Source organism: Halictus rubicundus, chromosome 13 (assembly GCF_050948215.1).
Source record: "Halictus rubicundus isolate RS-2024b chromosome 13, iyHalRubi1_principal, whole genome shotgun sequence".
NCBI classification, from domain to species: domain Eukaryota; kingdom Metazoa; phylum Arthropoda; class Insecta; order Hymenoptera; family Halictidae; genus Halictus; species Halictus rubicundus.
In genome coordinates this window covers 8,866,529-8,885,930 of record NC_135161.1, presented here as the reverse complement: position 1 = coordinate 8,885,930, position 19,402 = coordinate 8,866,529, and the positions used below count along the sequence as shown (strand labels likewise).

At 44.7% G+C, this 19,402-nt stretch overlaps 1 protein-coding gene across 3 annotated transcripts in view; it reads left to right on the top strand.

The window, feature by feature from the left end:
• Dac (dachshund family transcription factor) overlaps positions 1-19,402 on the top strand; it is a 299,290-nt gene that overhangs the window by 235,252 nt on the left and 44,636 nt on the right. For all 3 annotated transcript variants that reach the window (XM_076799306.1, XM_076799304.1, XM_076799305.1), the window contains one exon: positions 520-603. In XM_076799306.1, coding sequence (XP_076655421.1) covers positions 520-603 — 84 coding nt within the window. The remainder of the gene's footprint in view (positions 1-519; positions 604-19,402) is intronic.

Here is a 19,402-nt window from a genome sequence, read left to right as displayed (position 1 = left end):
GAGAGACGAGACACGCGGTCGAATCTCTGCTTCCCGAATGTAATTCTATCAGAGGTAACTATGCGAGTCCGCTCGTCGTCCGTTGGATTTAATCACGAACCCACTCGACCGTGCGATATTCCCCCTGTACCCTCGCGTCGAGATCTTATAGAGCACGGTGCCGCGGGATCTTCGCGAGATTAACCCCCTTTGGGGCCTCCCGCGTTTTCGACGACTCACTCGCATGATCTTCCAGGATCTGCAGACTGGACGAATTTTCCGAACGTCTATTTCGATAAACTTTAACTATCTACTTGAATAAAAATACCTTGCAGAACTGCAAATACAAAAACCGAGTGTAGAAAACAAATTCCTTCTCAAACAATGCAACCCCTTGCACAATATCTTTCGCAATTCCTTTTCCCAAATATGTGCAAGCTTCTAACACTTCGAATCCTATAGATCCCTTCACAAAGATCACTGAGAAAAATCGATGAATTGTTCAACGAACGACAAACTGAGAGATCCTTTTGTTCGCAGCGGAGCTGAAGATGGACGTTCTACGGGAGAGGGAAGTGAAAGACAGCCTCGAGCGCCAGCTCCAGGACGAGCAGAAAGTCCGAGGTGAGTAGACCAGCGACTTCATATCGGTTAGGTGACGGGTCGCTCGTTTAGGCGTCCGCGTTGTCCGCGGATGAAATTCCACGAGCTCGGGTTTACGGACGCCTGTCCCCGACGGGGCGGATACTCTTTACGGCCTTTGGAAAATTGACTCGCCGCGTAAACGAGCGACCCGCTCTCCTCTCTTTCCCTCTCTCCCTCCCTCTTTCTCTTAGAGAGACACAACCTGAAAAGCTAGAGGATCTCCGCGATCATCCGCGGGTAGCTGAGGCCCTCTCTTCGGACGTTGTTCCACCGGGCACGACGGTTAACTCGACGATAAATCAGCGAGTCACACCGACTGAGACACGCTATAAACTCGCCCCGGAACGCGTACCCTGTTATTCGCGAGGGACTCGCCGATCACCGGTGCTACCCGCGGCGGTGGATACTTAGAATCCTCTTTCTGCTAGGCTCACACCCGCTCCAGTTAGGCTACGGGCCTCTAGAACTGCTGCGGTCACTCCTTACACAGGGCTTTTGTTTAAACTCTGTGTTAACAGAAATAAGCCCCAGCCACCGTGAATATGTACGATTTTGTTCCGATATAAAACGAGGTTTCTTATTTCGGAATAAGAAAATTACCATCCCCTCTTCTTCTGCTTCTTCATCCGAAATACGACGACAGCCGGTCCCCAGCCATCGCCTTATATCGGAAGAAAACTGTAAGGAAATATATGGGTCAGAAATGACTCTGGTATAGACCTAGGTCTCGCAAAAGTCCTAGGGTCAATACGCGATTTTTGTATGGTGCACTTTGTTCATGATTTGGAATATTTTTATACTTCAAAATGTGAATTACTAATTCAACAAATACGAACTCATTTGGAATTATTGAATCTAATTATTTTGCTACTCTATGACGAGAATATGAAGCAAATTTTGAGGACATCGTGTTAGTTCAATCCAATTTCTAACGTAAGAGGAAAGTTTTCAACGATTTTTCGATTTTCATTTAGTATTCATTGGTAATTGTATGTAGTGATAGTTGAAGGTGCACTGATGGTTAGAAATCATCGGTGTTTCCAACTATAAAATACACGAAAGTACATTACCATTGACATTGTAAAAGTTGACCTACAAGACGTTGCTGATCGGAATTGTCTGACTATAACAGGACATTACTACTTCTGATTGAAATATTCAATTCACATACACACAGGGATGAATGTCCCTATGATAACTTGATGTGATCGATCAGCCCGAAGAATCTGAAACAAAGAAAGTCTATATTGTCACTAAAATGAAAGGAGAAAAATATATAAAACCTTTAATAATAATTTCAGAAATATTACGAAACCTACTGTTGATTATTTACGTTGCATTGATTGTTCGCCGCTGTGTATATCAGTCTGACATGGAGGACCGCAGACAGGAATACAGATTGTGCAAATGGAAGACGGTGGAGAGTGGAAAAAAAATGTCGAAGAATATTTTCGCGAGAGAAGAAAGGTCGATGATTCACTGGAGGAATCGATCCCCCAGCCGAATCTTTTTTGGGATCTCGATTCCGAGGGACAATGGAGTGAAATCTCGTCTCTTTCTTCGTTTCTGTCGGCGGAGCAAGAGGTGAGGAAACGCGAGCGGACAAAGGGAAGTGGGTGTCGCGGGATCGACGAGTAGGTGGTCAAAGAGAAGCAGCCCGTAAACGCGAGTCGACTATTCTATTACGGACTGACATTCGATACAAACTTGGCTGGCACGATCTCGGCCTCTGCTCCGCTTCTTCTTCCTTCATGCGGTACCTCCGTACCCTTCGCAACCCTTTCACTAAGCCTCGGGTCTGGGACGACCCGAGATTTCACAATCCGTTCCACTATTTTCGAATTTTTCTGGTCTACACATTTCTTCGTTGCGAGCTAACCGGGTTACCAATTTTTCTGTTCTAAGTTCTTCAGGGTATCAATATTTCTGTTATAAGTTCTTCAGGTGCCAAATTTTACTGTCATAAGTTCTCCAGGTGCCAATTTTTCTGGTATAAACGCTTCAAATTTTTAATTTTTCTGATATAAACCCTCCAAATTCTAAATTTTACTGATATAAACCCTTCGAGTTGAAAATTGTTCTGACATAAACTTTTCAAGTTCAAAATTGTTCTGACATAAACTCTTCAAACTCTAAATTGTTCTGTTCTAAGTTCCTCAGGTTCTAAATTTTTCTGGTACAAACGCTTCAAATTCTAAATTTTTCTAATAGAAACCCTTCAAATTCAACATTTCTCTGATATAAACCCTCCAAATTCTAGATTTCTCCGACATAAACTCTTCAAGTGCAAAATTCTTCTGATATAAACCCTTTAAAATCAGTTCTTATTCACAGTTCTTTAGGTTCTAAATTTTTCTGTTCTAGATTCTACATGCTCTAACTTTTTCTGCTCCAAGTTCTTCAACTTCTACACTTCTCTATCCTAAATCTTTGAACACCTGCAGATTAATTAAAACGTAAAAGAATTCAAGAATATTTTCATTCAGCCCCCCATTCTTGCAACACGAAAAATATTTAATACCGCACATTGTCCGCCAGCGTATTCTAAATTTCGCAGGTCGTTAAGCCCGCAAAATCCAATCCCCCGTAGACCCGCTAATAATCTGCAAAACTAAACTGGTCCCTTATCAAAAAATTCCGCGCGCAGAATGCCGAGGCAAATCCGTCGGCGGTGTGTGCACAGACAAATAAATCTCACCTTGCAGGTGTCGGATGGCGCAAAAATAAAAAAAAAAATCGATGATACGTCGAAAAAGAGGGACGATGGAGGTGGTGGTTTTCGGGCCAAGCTGGTCCGGGCCAGGCAAATTCAATATCGCGGATTTTCCCGGCAAAAGATGTCGGCGTCTCGGCTGACGCGAGCACAATGCGAGCCCCGATAAATATGTAAAAGTCGAGAAGACCGACGGGAATATCCGCGTGCCTCGGGAGGGGAGGGGGCGTTGGTGCCCGGGGGGTTGATAGAGGGGCGGTATGGCTCGGTGTGCGGAGGGGTTGTGGGCTCATGGCCGATCGGTATATTGCACCCGGAATGAAAAACAAAAAAAAGAATAAAAATAGAGAGAGAGTCTCGCTATCCTGCTGGCACACGACGCGCGGCGTAGCGTGGCGTTGCCGATGACGATGGCGATGGCAGAGAGCGTCGATCGTCGTGGGGCGATTTTTATTCTCTTTTTCCACTCTCTTTCTGTCTCTCTTGGTGCTCTTTTGCCAACCCGCACAACGGGGGAAGTCGGCGCGACGCGTCGCGTCGCGTCCCGTCGCGTCGTCGTTTCGTTTCGGTCGATTCGCAGGAAAAACGAGTTGCCGGGGTTCGGCCCTCGCGGTAACACGAGCCTGTGACAACAGCAGTCCATTAGTCAACCAGCTCAGTGTCAATACATGAATATGACAGCCGGTCTCACGGAATAGCCCATCTATTCCCGACGCGCGGCTCGTCTTCGCTGCCGAACCCCACCCCTTAATGTCAACCCGAGCGCCACCGATATCGCAAATATAGGAAATAGTCTACCACCCCCGATGGGAACGGGGATGCCTTTATCTTTCGATGAAGAAACTTCCACCACCCCCCACAAACCACGGGTACAAATAGTGGTGGAAGTCCGTCTCCTGTTGGGCGGACTGTCAAATAGTCGCCAAGGTAATTTTTCTAAGCGGTTCTATCGTGGTTGCGGACAATTTTCTTAGGGCTGTGCAATTCCTTAGGCAATGTTCTGCTATTCTGCACTGCTTTTCAATTTTTACTTTGGAAATGTAGAAATTAAATAGGGAAGGGTCCAGTTTGTGCAAAGATTTTTGAGCTTCTTTGGAAATCTGCTGAAATCGAAATAGGGGTTGGAAAAGGGCTCTCAGAGTCGAAATAGTGGTGGAAGTCCGTCTCACATTGGGTGGACTGTTAAAAAGTCGCAAAAGTAATTTTTTGGAACAATTTTCTTAGGGTTCTGCAATTCCTGAGGCACTGTTCTCCACAGTTTTGAATATTAAATTTTTACTTAGTGAAATGTAGAAATTAAATACAGAAACGTCCAGTCGGTGCAAAGATTTTCGAGCTTCTTTGACATCTGCTAAAATCGAAACGAGGGTTGGAAAAGGGCTCTCAGAGTCGAAAAGTGCTTTCTTCAGGACCAGAAAGAAAAGGAAATTTTAAATCTCTAAATAAAAATATCAATTTGATCAAGCAGCACATTCTTCATGCTCGTCTTCCCTTCATTCAAGAGTACGTTCTGTGGGGGTGTCACTTCACCGGGGGTGGGTTTTTACTGTGTCCAGGTTTTAGCTGTTTTGGACAAGAGTTTTTGAGATCTGTTTTATATTTTGGCTCCGTTTGGTCGAAGGAACGTTTAAGGAGGATTCGCATGGAATCGGCGAGCGGGCACGTAAGACGATACCTAATTTGCGCGAGGCCTCCCGCGGTCCCGGCTGGATGATCGATCATCCGGAGGATATTGACGCAAGCCCTTGGTCGAGACCACCGTCTTTCATTCGGCTAATGACCCACGTGGAAAGAAAAAGGCGTGCGCACGCTGCCCCATGGGGTTATTCGGCGATGTCGCTTTTCCCGCGCGCCTTTAATACATTAAGAAACCGATCACCCTTCTGGATCGCCATGGATCCTACTTCTCGACGCCCAGTCCTGTAAAACACTCTAGAAATTATCCTATATTATTCTGTATAATTATTCTCCAATTATTCTCTAGAAATTAATTCTGAGAAAAATTAATCTCCCTGCAGGTCCTATCAATAATGAAACTTCAAAAATACGTTGACTCCCTGGTCTTAAATATTTAAAAGTAATCTACTGACCTCTGGAGCTTGCGAAATGTAAATGGAATGCTACTTTCCTTGTCTGAAATATTTCAAAATAATTGACCGACTTGTAGAGGAGTATAGCAACTGTAAATTATTAATAATTAACTGGTTTTCTTCTAGATGAGTCTGCTAAATAATAGTGTTGCTTGTCTCGTGCCGAGTTCGTGGCAGTTCGTGGCAGTTCGTCGCGGTACGAATTCGTTCTTGCCACGAGTTTCCTCGTACCTCGCGGATCATTAGGGTCGCGGGGTCGTTGTCAATTTTATAGTGAGCGGATCGTCTTGTACGCCGGTTGCAGAGGCAATTTGCGCAATAAGGAGTGAACTGAGGGGGGTGTAAGGGTGGTCGAGGGCTCGACGGGGGCGCGGTGTTATTAGCCCGTTTAAAGCCCCGCTTGGCATTTCGGTAAAGGTTGAAATCTCCGACCCCCCGTTGGCTGCCGGGCCGTATTATCTTGGCAGGGGTTGCGAAGGAATCAGTGGCTCTGTTTCACGTCGTCGCGGGCCAAAGGATTTCTAATGGTACAGCCGCGTTCTTCGAACAATAGGGGATGACATTTGGAAATGCTCGAGTTCCGTCGGCGACGGTGCGCGTCTCGGGATTGACGATCTATCGCCAGCGACATGGATCATTCGACTCCTCCGCGGGCCCTGAAATGTCATCCCAACTATCCTTCGGCGACACACCCCCATAACGAACCCCATAAGATAGGCAAATAATTGTGGAAATAAATTTGAGTGCTTTTCAAAGTGAAACAGGTATCGGATGATCAAAACTGGGGCTTTTGAGCAATCGCATTTGAGAAATTGAAAGCTGCTGGACAAAATAGAGTGAAATATTAATAGTAACGTTGTGAATAATTGTGGGGATGACTCGTTAAGTTAATTTTTATGTACAAAATCTTTTTGGGCAATCTGAACTATTATACTACTGAACAGACTTGACTGAAATAATAATTTCGAACCTCTATGGCTGAATCAGAGTCTTAGAAGCTCTCTAAAATTATTTGAACCACCAGTAATTGTAATATATAAATTACTATGTCCCGACGAAACTGTGAGAAATCTATCTGAAGGAACAGAATTATAGAACAGAGATTCGACGAAAATAACAATCACGATCACCCGGTACATGTGTATAACAGGAGGAAAAAATTCCACATCCGCGTAACTGTGAAGAAAACGATCCAGAAGACGACCCAGAAGAAGATCCACTGAGAAATAAACTGGGTTTTTCTTTCGGGGACGGTCTCCCACGTTTCCACTGTTTTTTCAACGACAGCGATGTCGTCATGCAGAAGTATAGTGGACGTTGGGACTGTTTAGGCGAGCTAGGATAACAAATAGAACGCGGAACCGGCGACAAGTTCTGGACTGGATCCGCGACACCGGAAACTCTGGCCGACTTCTCGCAATCGCGTTCTCTCCGAGCAAAAAGCTTTTCTTCTTCATCTTCCTCCCCCTCTCTCTCTCTCTCTCTCTCCCTCTCACTCTTTCTCTGTGCGTAAACCTCTCGACGAGCTGACAGAGAACCGCCTTGGGAACCGACAGCTGCCTTTGCCACCGCTCTCCAACGGCAACTTGCGGCCTCCCCGTAATTAGTCGAACCTTTTGTCGCCAGAGAGAAACAACCCTTTCGCGCGGAACGCTCACACCCACGCCCCCGTCGCGTCGTTTCGTTTTCTTTCGACTCGCGAGACCTTTGTCACCTGCCTCGGTTTTCCCGGACCTTGTCACCTCTGAAACGCGAAAATCCGGGAAAACTTCGCCCGGAAAATACCCATTCGAACCGGCACCGAAACTGACCTAATAGAAAATTTTCACGAGCAGCTCTTCTCGTTTCGATCAACCCTTGAAAAAGAATTGAACACTGATTTTACAAAATAATGATCCTAGGTGCTATTTTTAGTTCGGACCGTGGATTATTACGCAAAATAAAACTGTAATGCGTCAATTAAAAAAGACAGCTGTTCGGTAAACATTTATTTCCCCGGTTAATAACATCAATATTTCCAAAATAATATATCGACGTTCTCGAATTCTCTGAACCCTCTCACTGTTTTAAATTTCACACAATTTTTCTTGTGAACGCATAAAATCCGCAGTCTAATATTATTTATTCGAGGTAACGCAATAAAATTACGCTATTGAAAAATACACTGCGGATTTTGTGAATTTATGGAAAAAGATTATGATTGCAGACCGTCGTACTATTTCTAAAATGTTGTAATAAAATACTGCTCACAATTGTATCAATAAATAATAACCGTATCTAAAATAAAATCCACCATATCTAAATGTAAGTAAAGACCAAATATGCTGTGCATCATCCCTATCAAACAACTATAGCTCAATTTTACGAATCTGCGAGTAGGATCAAAGGGAGGACATTCAGAAAGCCTTTTTCTCGAGGATGACGCGGAAAAATAATTTTTGTCGTCGTTTATGGGGCGGTCGGATGCCGTTCCGTTTATAAGGGGTGGAAAAGCGAGCGTGAACGTTGGTTCGCGGATCGTTACGTTGACACGCGGTCCCGACAAACGGAATTGAAACTGTACAATCAACGGGACGAGATTTATACGCGGCGGGCTCTCCTCGCCCCCTTGAATTAGCCCCACCGTAATGCCGGGATCGGGTGTCGGTGTAATTGGGACCCGAGGGACTTCAACGCGCTTCAACCCCCGTAGCTCGATCATGCCGGATCGTCACGCTATCCCCGAGTTTTCGCAGCTATCTGCGAGCCGTTATCTCTCCCGCGGCCGAGAAATCAGCTCGCCGATGACAGAAATCGTCGGCCCGACCACCCTCCCGAAAGGGCTGAATTAGTCCTTGTAATCCGAGGATGATCGATACGTTTCGCCTTCGCTCGAAATCTCGAAAAATTCTCGACGTCATTCCCGTTTTTATCCAACGAAATTAGCAACCCTTGCAGACTCTGAAAAGACGAGGGTTCAGAATTTTCCTCTGAAAATTGGTTTTCTTTGACATTTGGAAACTACCATGTTCTTATGGGAAAACTGAGTAGATGAAATTTTGATTTGTGAAGAGATTACAAAAATTTAGAGATGTTGGTACATTATTTTCAACTCTAGAAAATTGTTAAGAGGTGCGAGACATTTTTATGTGGCTCCAAATTTTAATTTTGCATAAAATAATTCTGATTTCTGATGGTCTGAAATGATTTTCTAGTTTCTTAGAGTAGAACAATTCTATTCTTGAGAAAATGGAGAACCTTGCTAAATTTTACGATTTAAGAATTTGATTCCTGCGGACCTAAATTATATTTCTGACGAACAGAACCGTTTTCTTCGAGCTCCGGACCCTTCGATTATAACGTCCAATTGTGACAAAAATTTCCTCAACAATTGCGAGAAAAATGTTGCTAGTCTGTTAAGAAATGTTGGTATATTATTCTCGACTCTGGAAAATGATTAAGGAATGCAAGACATTTTTATTTGGCTCCCAATTCTCGACATCATTCCCGTTTTTATCGAACGAAATTAGCAACCCTTGCAGACTCTGAAAAGACGATTCCTGGGGTTCAGACTTTTCCTCTGAAAATTGGTTTTCTTTGACATTCGGAAACTACCGAAACCACCATGTTCTCATGGGAAAACTGAGTGCATGAAATTTTGATTTGTGAAGAGATTACAAAAATTTAGAGATGTTGGTACATTATTTTCAACTCTAGAAAATTGTTAAGAGGTGCGAGACATTTTTATTTGGCTCCCAATTTTTATTGCATAAAATAATTCTGATTTCTGATGGTCTGAAATGATTTTCTAGCTTCCTACAGTAGAACAATTCTATTCTTGCGGAGACAGAGAACCTTGCTAGCTTTCACCATCGAAGAATTTAATTTCTGGGGACCTAAATTATTTTTCTGACGACCAGAATCGTTTTCTCCGAGCTCCGGACCCTTCGATTATAACGTCCAATTGTGACAGAAATTTCCTCAACAATTGCGAGAAAAATGTTGCTAGTTTGTTAAGAAAACTTCCAATCGAAGGTGTGCCCTCGGTGAAATCGACTGAGCGATGGGTGGCAAAACAAGGCAAAATAAATGGTTGCGCGTCCACTGCACCGAGAGAGCAAGAAATGCAGCGTTAATCGCCAGTGGTAATCAGCAGTGTTAGCCGGCAGCGTTGACTTGTCGGGCAGCGAGGTGGTGTTTCCGGTTGCAGGACTCAATGAATCAGAACGGCGCGGTGCAAAGGATTCGTCGGCGTTTAAGGGTGGTGGTCATCGGAGCGGTTGGACGGCCGTCTAGGAGCGTGAAACGTACGTCATCGGTGGACGTCGCTGGACGCCCTCCTCGGACGTCCAGCAACGTTGTCATACGTATATCCTCGCGGCAGCGTCCGCTTCATCCCTCTTGGCCTCTCTCGCGAACCATTTACAACGGCGAAGGGTGCGCGCCGCGACGTACAATACGTGTGTGCGTGTAAACTGTTCACTTCAAAGCAAATCAGCTATCGTTACGCACGGGAGCGTCGACGTCATCACGTGTCCGTACCCAGTGGTTGTTATGTTGTTGTTGTTGTTGTTGTTATTATCGTTCCAGTCAATGTTGTGCCGCCAGCGTCGCAGCAAACTCTTTTGAGAATTAGCTTTTTCCACTGGTTCGAGGATAACGCGTCGACGCATCGGAATCGCGGGCACGATTATACTTCGTTAGCCTCCTCTGTCAGCATTTATCTCGCGTAATTATAGATCGGATCTCGTACCAGTTGGCTGCGTGTCAAGGATGCCAGGGGATTAATCAAAGGACTACGATCGAATCGGATTTCTAGGATTCGGGAGGCGAGGGTTGTCCACTCTAGGAATCGAATTTCTGTTAGGTTGGCAACGCGGACATTTTGTTAACACTAAACCTGCCAAATGACCGGTTTTATATTTTAGAATTATTGAAATTATACACGGATGCTGACGCGATTATGCTCGGTTTATTGTAGGCGGAAGTTTTAAGGACGCGGAGTCGAACGAAATGCGCAGTGGTAGTGACCCTTTTGAGTCAGACATACATAGGTAGTACATAATTAGACCGCGGATTTTATCCATTTATGGCGGAAACTAGTCGGGGCAATTTGAGACGGTAACGATATTAATCAAATCTAAGAATGTCAACATATTGTCTCCGACTTATTAAGACTGTCAAAAAAATTGTATACATATTATATTGTTGCATATGAAAGGTACGACTTCAGAATGTAAATCTTAAGAAACGTTTGCATACGATTGCATACAGATTTTCAGTCTACTTGAAACTTGAGGAATCGAATATAAATTCGTTGGAATAATTCATTAACTGTTAATTTTTTACCAACCCCAATGCACCACACCCCCAAACTAGCATCAGATGTATAGTACCACAAAGCAGGAGGTCGCGAATTTAGTCGGCAACCTAACAGTCGGTGGAAGAGTCTAAAGGCGTTCTGAAGAGTCCAGCCTGAAAGAATCGAAAGGTAGAAAGAGGGTGTGAGGTGTTCGAGCGACGTAGGAGGAGAGGTGTTCCGCCTGGATCACTGTTGCGCGAGAGTACAGAGAAAGAGAGAGAGAGACCAGCGGGGAGGGAGGGAGAGAGAGAGAGGAGAGAGAGAAAGAGAGAGACACACACAGAGTCTGTACACCACCGGGGCAAAGGGTTCGACCGCTGCCCCCTTTGTGGCAGTTTAGCGTTTCATGTCGTATTCCGACTCATTGGAAATTGAGGAATAGAGAAGAGGCGCAAAAGGGATACGGCTTTGAGATAAAAAGAACGTCGTGTGGCACACGACGGTGCCCGCTTGGCGACTGTTCCTCTCCCCCCCTGCACACACCCCTATCGCCGACCAACCCCCCCCCCCCGCGAGAAATAAACCCTTGCCGTCCATGGGACACCTCTATGGGGGCTCGCGAACGTCGACAAAGGTGTCGCCACCGATCACCAAGCAGCAACAAGCCCCTTTTCGCCCTTTCACTTCAATTTTGTCCGTCCGAGGGTGTTTCGCGACCCTTTTTTCCCCACCGCCTTCCCGCTCGACGGGCGCACACCTTTTTGTCCGGAGACTTCTTTGGCCCCTTTGTCAACGACACGTACACATGCTAAAAGACCCGGGTGGTCACTTCGCGCGACCATAACCGAGCGCCAAGAACGTGCGGTGCCGGACACTCTTTCTCTCGGTCGGTTGAGAAACGAAAGAGGAAAATCTTCGGGAACGATTAAAACCAGCTGGTTCGATCGCGTCCAGGCGACGATGGAGGTGGAACCATAGTGGTCGCTGGTCTCTCCCTCCCCTCCCCCCGAAGCCGATACGCGGCTAGCATAACCCAGAACCCGGCTATACTACCGTCCAGGAGCCAATGCTCGTGGCTACGAGGGTAGGTGCCGCGGTCACTTTGTGAACTAACCTGGCTTTGCCCGCTGTTTAATTAAGTCTCGCCGAGACTACTCGTCCTGCCCCCTTCTGTGTGCATCCCTCTCTCTTTCTCTCTCACTCTCTCTCTCTGTCTCTGCTCTCTGCTCTCTCTCTCTCTCTCTCTCTCTCTCTCTCTCTCTCCAGACAGACGGAGACCGAATTTCGAGACGCGAATTTGACACTGTCAGGACACTGCAGGGGCAATCTCTCTTTCTTCAGCTTCCCCTCTCCTTCATCCCCCTGTCTCTACCACCCCCCATTCTTCTTCTCTCTTTCCAGAATAAAAATTAAATCGGTATTGTAACCTAACTAGTCGCCCGCGTCTCCTTCTGGCTCTTCTTCGAAGCGAAGGAACAAAGGGGTTGGAAAAATCACAACCCCCTAAATTCGCCGGCCAACCCGCAACGACTGAACACGAGACGTGTTCGAGACGCGTTTAGGGTACCTCCCAGGACGCTCCGGGCTCGACGATTACAGCAAGAACGTGTATCTCGACTGCGTTTCGCGCAGTGTATTTTTTTTTTTCTTCCCTCCCCGACGTTGGTGGTTTTGCTTTCCACCCCACGGAGCCCCGAAGGCACGCGCGTATGAATTCGCTCGCGCGTAACAGTGAGCTTTCCCGTAATATAATTGTTAATGCGCTGATGGGCCGCGGGCTGCCGCGTTTACGCGTCGTGCAACCCCTTACGTAAAAATAGAAGAGCGTTTTTCTCTCCGCGAGAAGCGAGTTCCGCGAGAGAAACGCCGCGGAAAAATGCGGACGCGTGTCGTTGCCACCGATCAGTCCCAGAGAGCGTTCTATTCGCTCACTATGTTGCGTGTCCAATGGACTGGAGGCTGAATCACAACTTTGTCGTCGTGCTTTACGTTCATTTTATACTTACAATAATCTCTTCTCTATTCATATTTTTAATAATCCCGTCAGCGATCCTCGGGGGTGGGATGCACTGAGGGTAATTTATGGGGAAAAGATGGGGGTACTGTCTCACTGCCTGTAGAAATTCGTGGAAATCTTGACAGGGCTGTGTGATGACTGTTGATGAGATTGTTAGTTTCTTTAGGAAGTGCAGAAGCGAGAAAATTCGGGTTTTCTCATGGTCTTCGTGGTGGATTTGTTGGAAAATGACAGAGAGTGATTCTCTGATTTTTTAGTACGATTTTACGGTTAAGGGATGACTGTCAATACAATTTTTTAGTTTCTTCGAGGTATGATGAAGCGAGAAAATTTTATTTTTGTTAGTGGTTTGGTATTTGTTGGGAAATGGAAGAGATTCTTTCATTTTTTGATTTAAGGGTTGCAGTATGAAGGGTTTCACAAATAGGCTTGTAATCTTTAGAAGACGAATTTCTGAGAGCTGAAATTTTACGTGTGAGTGCTCCATACTATCATACAGAAGCAATAAAAATGTAAAAATTTTCTGCCCAACAGTTTCGTTGCAAAAAAATCGGAAACAGAAGGGAGCCAATACTCACATCGTACGATTCTCGTAAAAATAACCAGCCCGCCCATTAATTGAGCTAATCAGACGAGAAAAAATCGATGTAACAACTGGGACGTGTTCCACCCACCTCGGTGCATTACAAACATCCATTCGCAAGTTGCCAATCCGGGGGAAAAAATGGCGGAATCGTGCACGAAGCGCGACACGGTATTCAGAGCATCGGCATCCGCGGAATATTCAAAATAACCGAAGACTGAACAGAGAGAGAGAGAGGAAGAGAGAGACAGAGAGACAGAGAGAGAGAAGATAGAATATGCGGGGTTGGAGAGAGGTATAGCAGGCGAGAAATGGAAGAGAGTACAGAGGTGTACCGACCTAATCGTATTTCATAATAACGTCGAGAGCGAGAGCGGCGCGCCTCGTGATAAACAAAGAGCGTAAGAAATACCATTACGGTAGCTCTCCGCTCTGCTCTGCTCTGCTCCGCTCCGCTCCGCTCTGTTCTGTTCCGTGCGGGGGCGTATGGGGCAGAGATAGCTGCGAGGGAGAGAGAGAGAGAGAGAGCGAGCGAGAACACGGAGAGACGACGCGAGAAATTTCGTTGCTGCGGAATTTAGATGAAATTGCGCGAATTACTTGAGCGCCCGTGTGTGCACACGTAGAGCAGAAAACGCCCGCGCGCACACGCTACGGGAATCGTCTCGGCGAGGAAACACGCTCGCGAAATTCTGAGCGTGCCCCCGGAGAGCTCTGCGAGTCTCAGACTCGCCTCTGTTCCACGGCTTTTACTGTTTTCAATGTTTTTCTAGTTGAACGGATATTGTGTTACACACTGTTACTTCCTGCCCTATTCTCTGATTTTTATAGATATTTTTAGATCAGTTCAGGCTCCATTACGCGACTAGCTTTGCGACTGCAGTGACTATTGCAATATATGCAAATTAACAATTGGAAAATTTGCGTCTGAGCAGGAGAATTGTATGCTGAAATTGCATTGGTAATTCTTCTACGAAGGATTTCAATACTAGCTATTTCAATTAATAGGGATTTTGAATTGTTCTGATATTGTTGCCATGTTGTACTTTTGTTTATTGCTATTTTTGCCAGAATTGAATAAAATTCGCAGTCTATAAGTGATGACCGATTGTAGCAGACCGGAGATTTTTCTAGCATTTTCCTATTTTAATTTTAGACAAGCTTTAAAGAAATCTTATTTTCAGTAGTAGTAGCCTTCATGAGTCAGACATATATAATATACGAAAATCGTATTTAATTCTATTGGAGTCTGAATTCTAGTATCTCCTGGGAGACTTTAATGATAAGATATGAGTGAGACCGTGACAATATTGCACTCCCACAAACCCTGACCATAATAATTAAACTGCAGATATTATAGCAAAATTGAGCATTTTTAAACAGTGGAGAGATGAAAATAATTTAAGAAGACCAATATATTCAACTCGTTAAAATTACTAAAGTAAGAATCAAATATCTGGCTCCTGCCTCTTCCAATAGAAGCTTGTATTTTGCATAAAAATCCACAGTCTAACAATAATCGTATAATATATTTACCTTATGTCCTCCACTGTGGATCTCAATTAAGAGAACCACAGGTTAACCTGATACATTGCAAGATTTAATCAGAAAACACAGCTCAGCATGCGAAGGAATTTTCTATAAATAAATTGAAGAGGGTAGTGGTTTGATACCAGAGAAATGATTTATTTATTCGGCGAGTTTGTTGCTCCGCTTGGGAGAAGTTGCTTTCATTGAAAGTAGAATGATGAACGAGAGTGGAATAATAGTGGTAGAATGTCGAAGCAGTGGAGCAGAGATCGACAGGTTTTAATTTTGACCTGGCTCGACGATCTTTCTCTGTCGAGTGTGCGGTGTCCACTGGCCTGCGTTTAGAGTTGCGATTTTCCACGACGCGAACGGAACCTCGAATCATGCGAAATTACCCCGGCGCACGACGCGTAAATAAATAAATGTCCGCGCGTAACCGGTAACCCGTTATTACCGGCCGGTGTCACCCTACCCGGACCAAACACCCGACACCCCCGTGAGCCATGTCTCTCACACCCCCGGCACGGTTCCTCTTCTGCTCTACGAGATGCTTTTCTCATCCATCCTCTCGATAAACAGCGGTGACGTCAATGCTGTACCTTGCAGTCCGAGAAATTCAATTAATTCATCAACAGAAACCTCTACACAAATTTCTAGATAGTAAATTAGGGTGGTTTCTCAAGAAGTAATCCAGGGGGCGCTAGATTTCAATTCAAAATACTTTCGGACCTTACAGTCCGAGAAATACAATTAATTAATCGACAGAATCCTCTACACAAATTTCTAGATAGTAAATTAGGGGTGGTTTCTCAGGAAGAAATCCAAGGGGCGCTAGATTTCATTTCAAAATATTTTCGGACCTTACAGTCCGAGAAATACAATTAATTAATCGACAGAATCCTCTACACAAATTTCTAGATAGTAAATTAAGGGGTGGTTTCTCAAGAAGAAATCCAAGAGACGCAAGATTTGAAAATATATTAAAACAGCTGTTTTATAAACCTAGTATTAACCCTTTGCACTCGAGTGGCGACTCTGGAGCGCCACTAAAAATTGTTGTGGCATTATTTCAAAGAAATCAGAAAAATATTACAAAATATTTGTTACATTACAAAATTTGTATTCCATAGCTTACTAAACATTTAAATATTGCATGTGTAAATCGGATCAGTTTCGTATGAATGAAATGAAAATATTCTAAGACGGCAGAAAAATTTAGTATAAGAATTAAAATAGCGCCGAGCGCAAAGGGTTAATAATAATTTTACAAGACTAGTATTATAATTACTCTGCGAATCATTAGGAAAATTAATACTACCATGGCCGGTCAATGGTTTCACATTTTCTGGTTTGTTAAAGTTTCAGTCAAATTTTATGCATTTATGGCAAAGATGAGTAAGTGCACTTTAAAGCAGCGACCATATTAAAATAATTTGAGAACGTCAATATTTAAGTTTCAGCTGACTAAAGTCATTAAAGAAATAAATTTTTTTATTTGGCTCCGGCTATGTGCAATTTATGCATCTTTTATTTTGCATAATGATTCGTAGTCTTATCAGGGAAGATTGCAAATTTTCTCGAGGAGCCTGAACAATTGCAGCACACGCGAACCCACCCCCTATCATCCCTGTGACTGTCATCGAAATGGATAGCAGGCCAGCGGAAAGTGGCAATAATTCGTTCCCGTTTCCCGGCACGGTAGATAGCAAAGAAAGATCGCGCGTGTATGGTCGTCGCGGTCGGCCCGAAAGTTGTATCCCGCGGTTGTATGAAAGACGACGAATCCGCAACCCCCCTCGTAATACGAGTCCTCGTAAAGTAGCATTCCCGTGTAAGTCCTTCTGTCGGCCGGTCGACTACCATCTACGGCTTTCTATTATGCATGCGTCCCTTATTGGCAGTAAACGTGCTCCGCTCACCCTCCTTTCCGAAAGCTACCCCCGCGTAACCACCCCCTTGCGCTCTCCCTGCTCTGCCGGCGGAATTACGAGCCGTAAGCATATTTCTAATTATAACGTCGCGAGGAAAGGCCTCACGGACAGACGGAGAATCTCATAAATTATTAGGCAACGAGCCGATTTCGGGAGACTACCGAAACTCGCGGCTGCACCCCCTATACTCGCGAAATTATGGTCGTTGGTCCTGGAAAGCTCACAGACTATTTTTCTACAAAACTTACCGCGCGATAAACTGATTATTTCGTCGGTTTATTGTCGACGAAAAAATGATTTGATTGCTGAAGCTGATACTCGTCACGCGTTGATCGTGCGAAATCCAGTTGGAGCGATTAATCAGGGAAAAGGTGGATTCGTATGGGAACTTCTGCGGTCCACTTACGGTGAACCGGACAATTTGGGGGATGACGAGAAGGGAGAGAGACGTATCGGAAAGCGCGAATTCGACAGGTTCGCTGTGCGTGGGCGGGGTGATGATGATGTCGGCGTTTACGTTTTGATTTGTCGTAACGAGGATTAACGGGGCGCAGAGGGGAGAGGAGAAACATAGCGCAGAGAGCGCGAACGGGTGGGTGGGAAATACGTTCATCATCGGTCGCGTACAAGCGTTTCACACGCGCGGTTACACGCGCGTCTACTCTCCCGGCTTGCGCGGACGTATGAACGTATGGACCGCGATCCCGCTCTCTCGAGCCCATTCGCCGCCACCAATTTGGCATCGAGAATGGTCCATAGTCATTAATGGGTCGTACGCGTTAACGATTATGTTTCGGCTGTAATCATTGGACCGATTGTCCCGATCGTCGCGCTAATAAACCGTGATGGGATTGTACGGTGTGCAGAACGCCAGCCAGCCAGGGCACATGCCGTCGTGTACCACGGTGTACACCATCGATGACGATGATGACGATCGGTCTCGCGGATGGCGCACCGTAATTGCACAATCGGTGCACCGCGTTCGGACTTCCAAAATTGCTGGCCGTTGTCCGGGGAAAAATCGATTTTTCAAGGTTTTATTTTCCATTTTTCGCCGGACTCCTTTTCGATCTTTCGCCCGATTGAAACTCGACACCCGTCGTTATCAGAGAACACTATTTCCGGGCCTATCTTGATCTGTAACGTGGCTCTCGTAATGTGTAAAACACAATTTTCAATCACTGACTCGCAGTTATTGCCTGATTTTGATGTTCCTTCAAGCTCTGCGATTTTTTATGGACTTTAAAATGATCTTTCAGCGTGTATTAGATTTTTTAATGGGCTCTAAAGTATTCTCCCAGCCTCTACCATTTTTTAGTGGGCTCTAAAATGTTCTCCCAGTCTCTACAATTTTTCTGTTCGCTCCAAAATGTTCTCTCAGTCTCTACAATTTTTCTATAGGTTCTGAAATGTTCTACTAGTCTCCATAATTTTTCTGTAGGCTCTAAAATGTTCTCCTAGTTTCTACAATTTTTCTGTAGGCTCTAAAATGTTCTCCCAGTTTCTACAATTTTTCTGCAGGCTCTAAAATGTTCTCCCTGTCTCTGCAATTTTTTTGTAGGCTCTACAATGTTATCCCAGTCTCTACAATTTTTCTATGAGCTCTAAAATATTCTCCCAGTCTCCACAACTTTTCTACAGGCTCTAAAATGTTCTCCCAATATCTATAATTTTTTCTGTAGCGTCTAAAACGTTCTCCCAATATCTATAATTTTTTCTGTCGCGTCTAAAATGTTCTCCCAATATCTATAATTTTTTCTGTAACGTCTAAAATGTTCTCCCAATATCTATAATTTTTTCTGTAGGCTCTAAAATGTTCTCCTTGTCTCTATAATTTTTCTGTAGGCTCTAAAATGTTCTCCCAATTTCTACAATTTTTCTGTAGGCTCTAAAATGTTCTCCCAGTTTCTACAATTTTTCTGTAGGCTCTAAAATGTTCTCCCAGTCTCTACCATTTTTCTGCAGGCTCTAAAATGTTCTCCCTGTCTCTGCAATTTTTCTGCAGGCTCTAAAATGTTGTCCCAGTCTCTACAATTTTTCTATAGGCTCTAAAATGTTCTCCCAATCCCCACAATTTGTCTGCATGCTCTAAAATGTTCTCCCAATATCCATAATTTTTTCTGTAGTCTCTGAAATATTCTCCCAGGCCATACACTGTTTAAGAGTACCCTAAGATGTTCTCCCACCCTCTACAATTTTTTTCTGGACTCCAAAATGTTCTCCCAGTGTCCACGAGTTTCCGGTGGGCTTGAAAATGTTCTCCCAGTCTCTCCAATTTTTCGACGAGCTCTGAGACGTCTACCAGAGCCTATAATTTCAGCCTATAATAACAGAGTCCACGAACAGTTTGTCCGTTGCTGCAGTACAATTTGTTGTCCTAAAATGTAGATATCAGATAGAAGGGGTGAGGCGTTTAATCTTGAAGATCCATTCGCAGTTTGATCCAAGACGCTCCCGTAGAAGTAGTTTCGAGGACGTGAGGGGGTTTTGCAGGGTTGGAAAGGGCTGTCGAGGAACGCGTTGCGGTGTCGATCCGCCGATTAGCAGACGCTCGGGCATCTGGATCGGTACGCGCGCGTGCTGGAGACTGGAGGTTTGCGCAAGGGGATGAAAACCATGGGGAACGGGCAAGA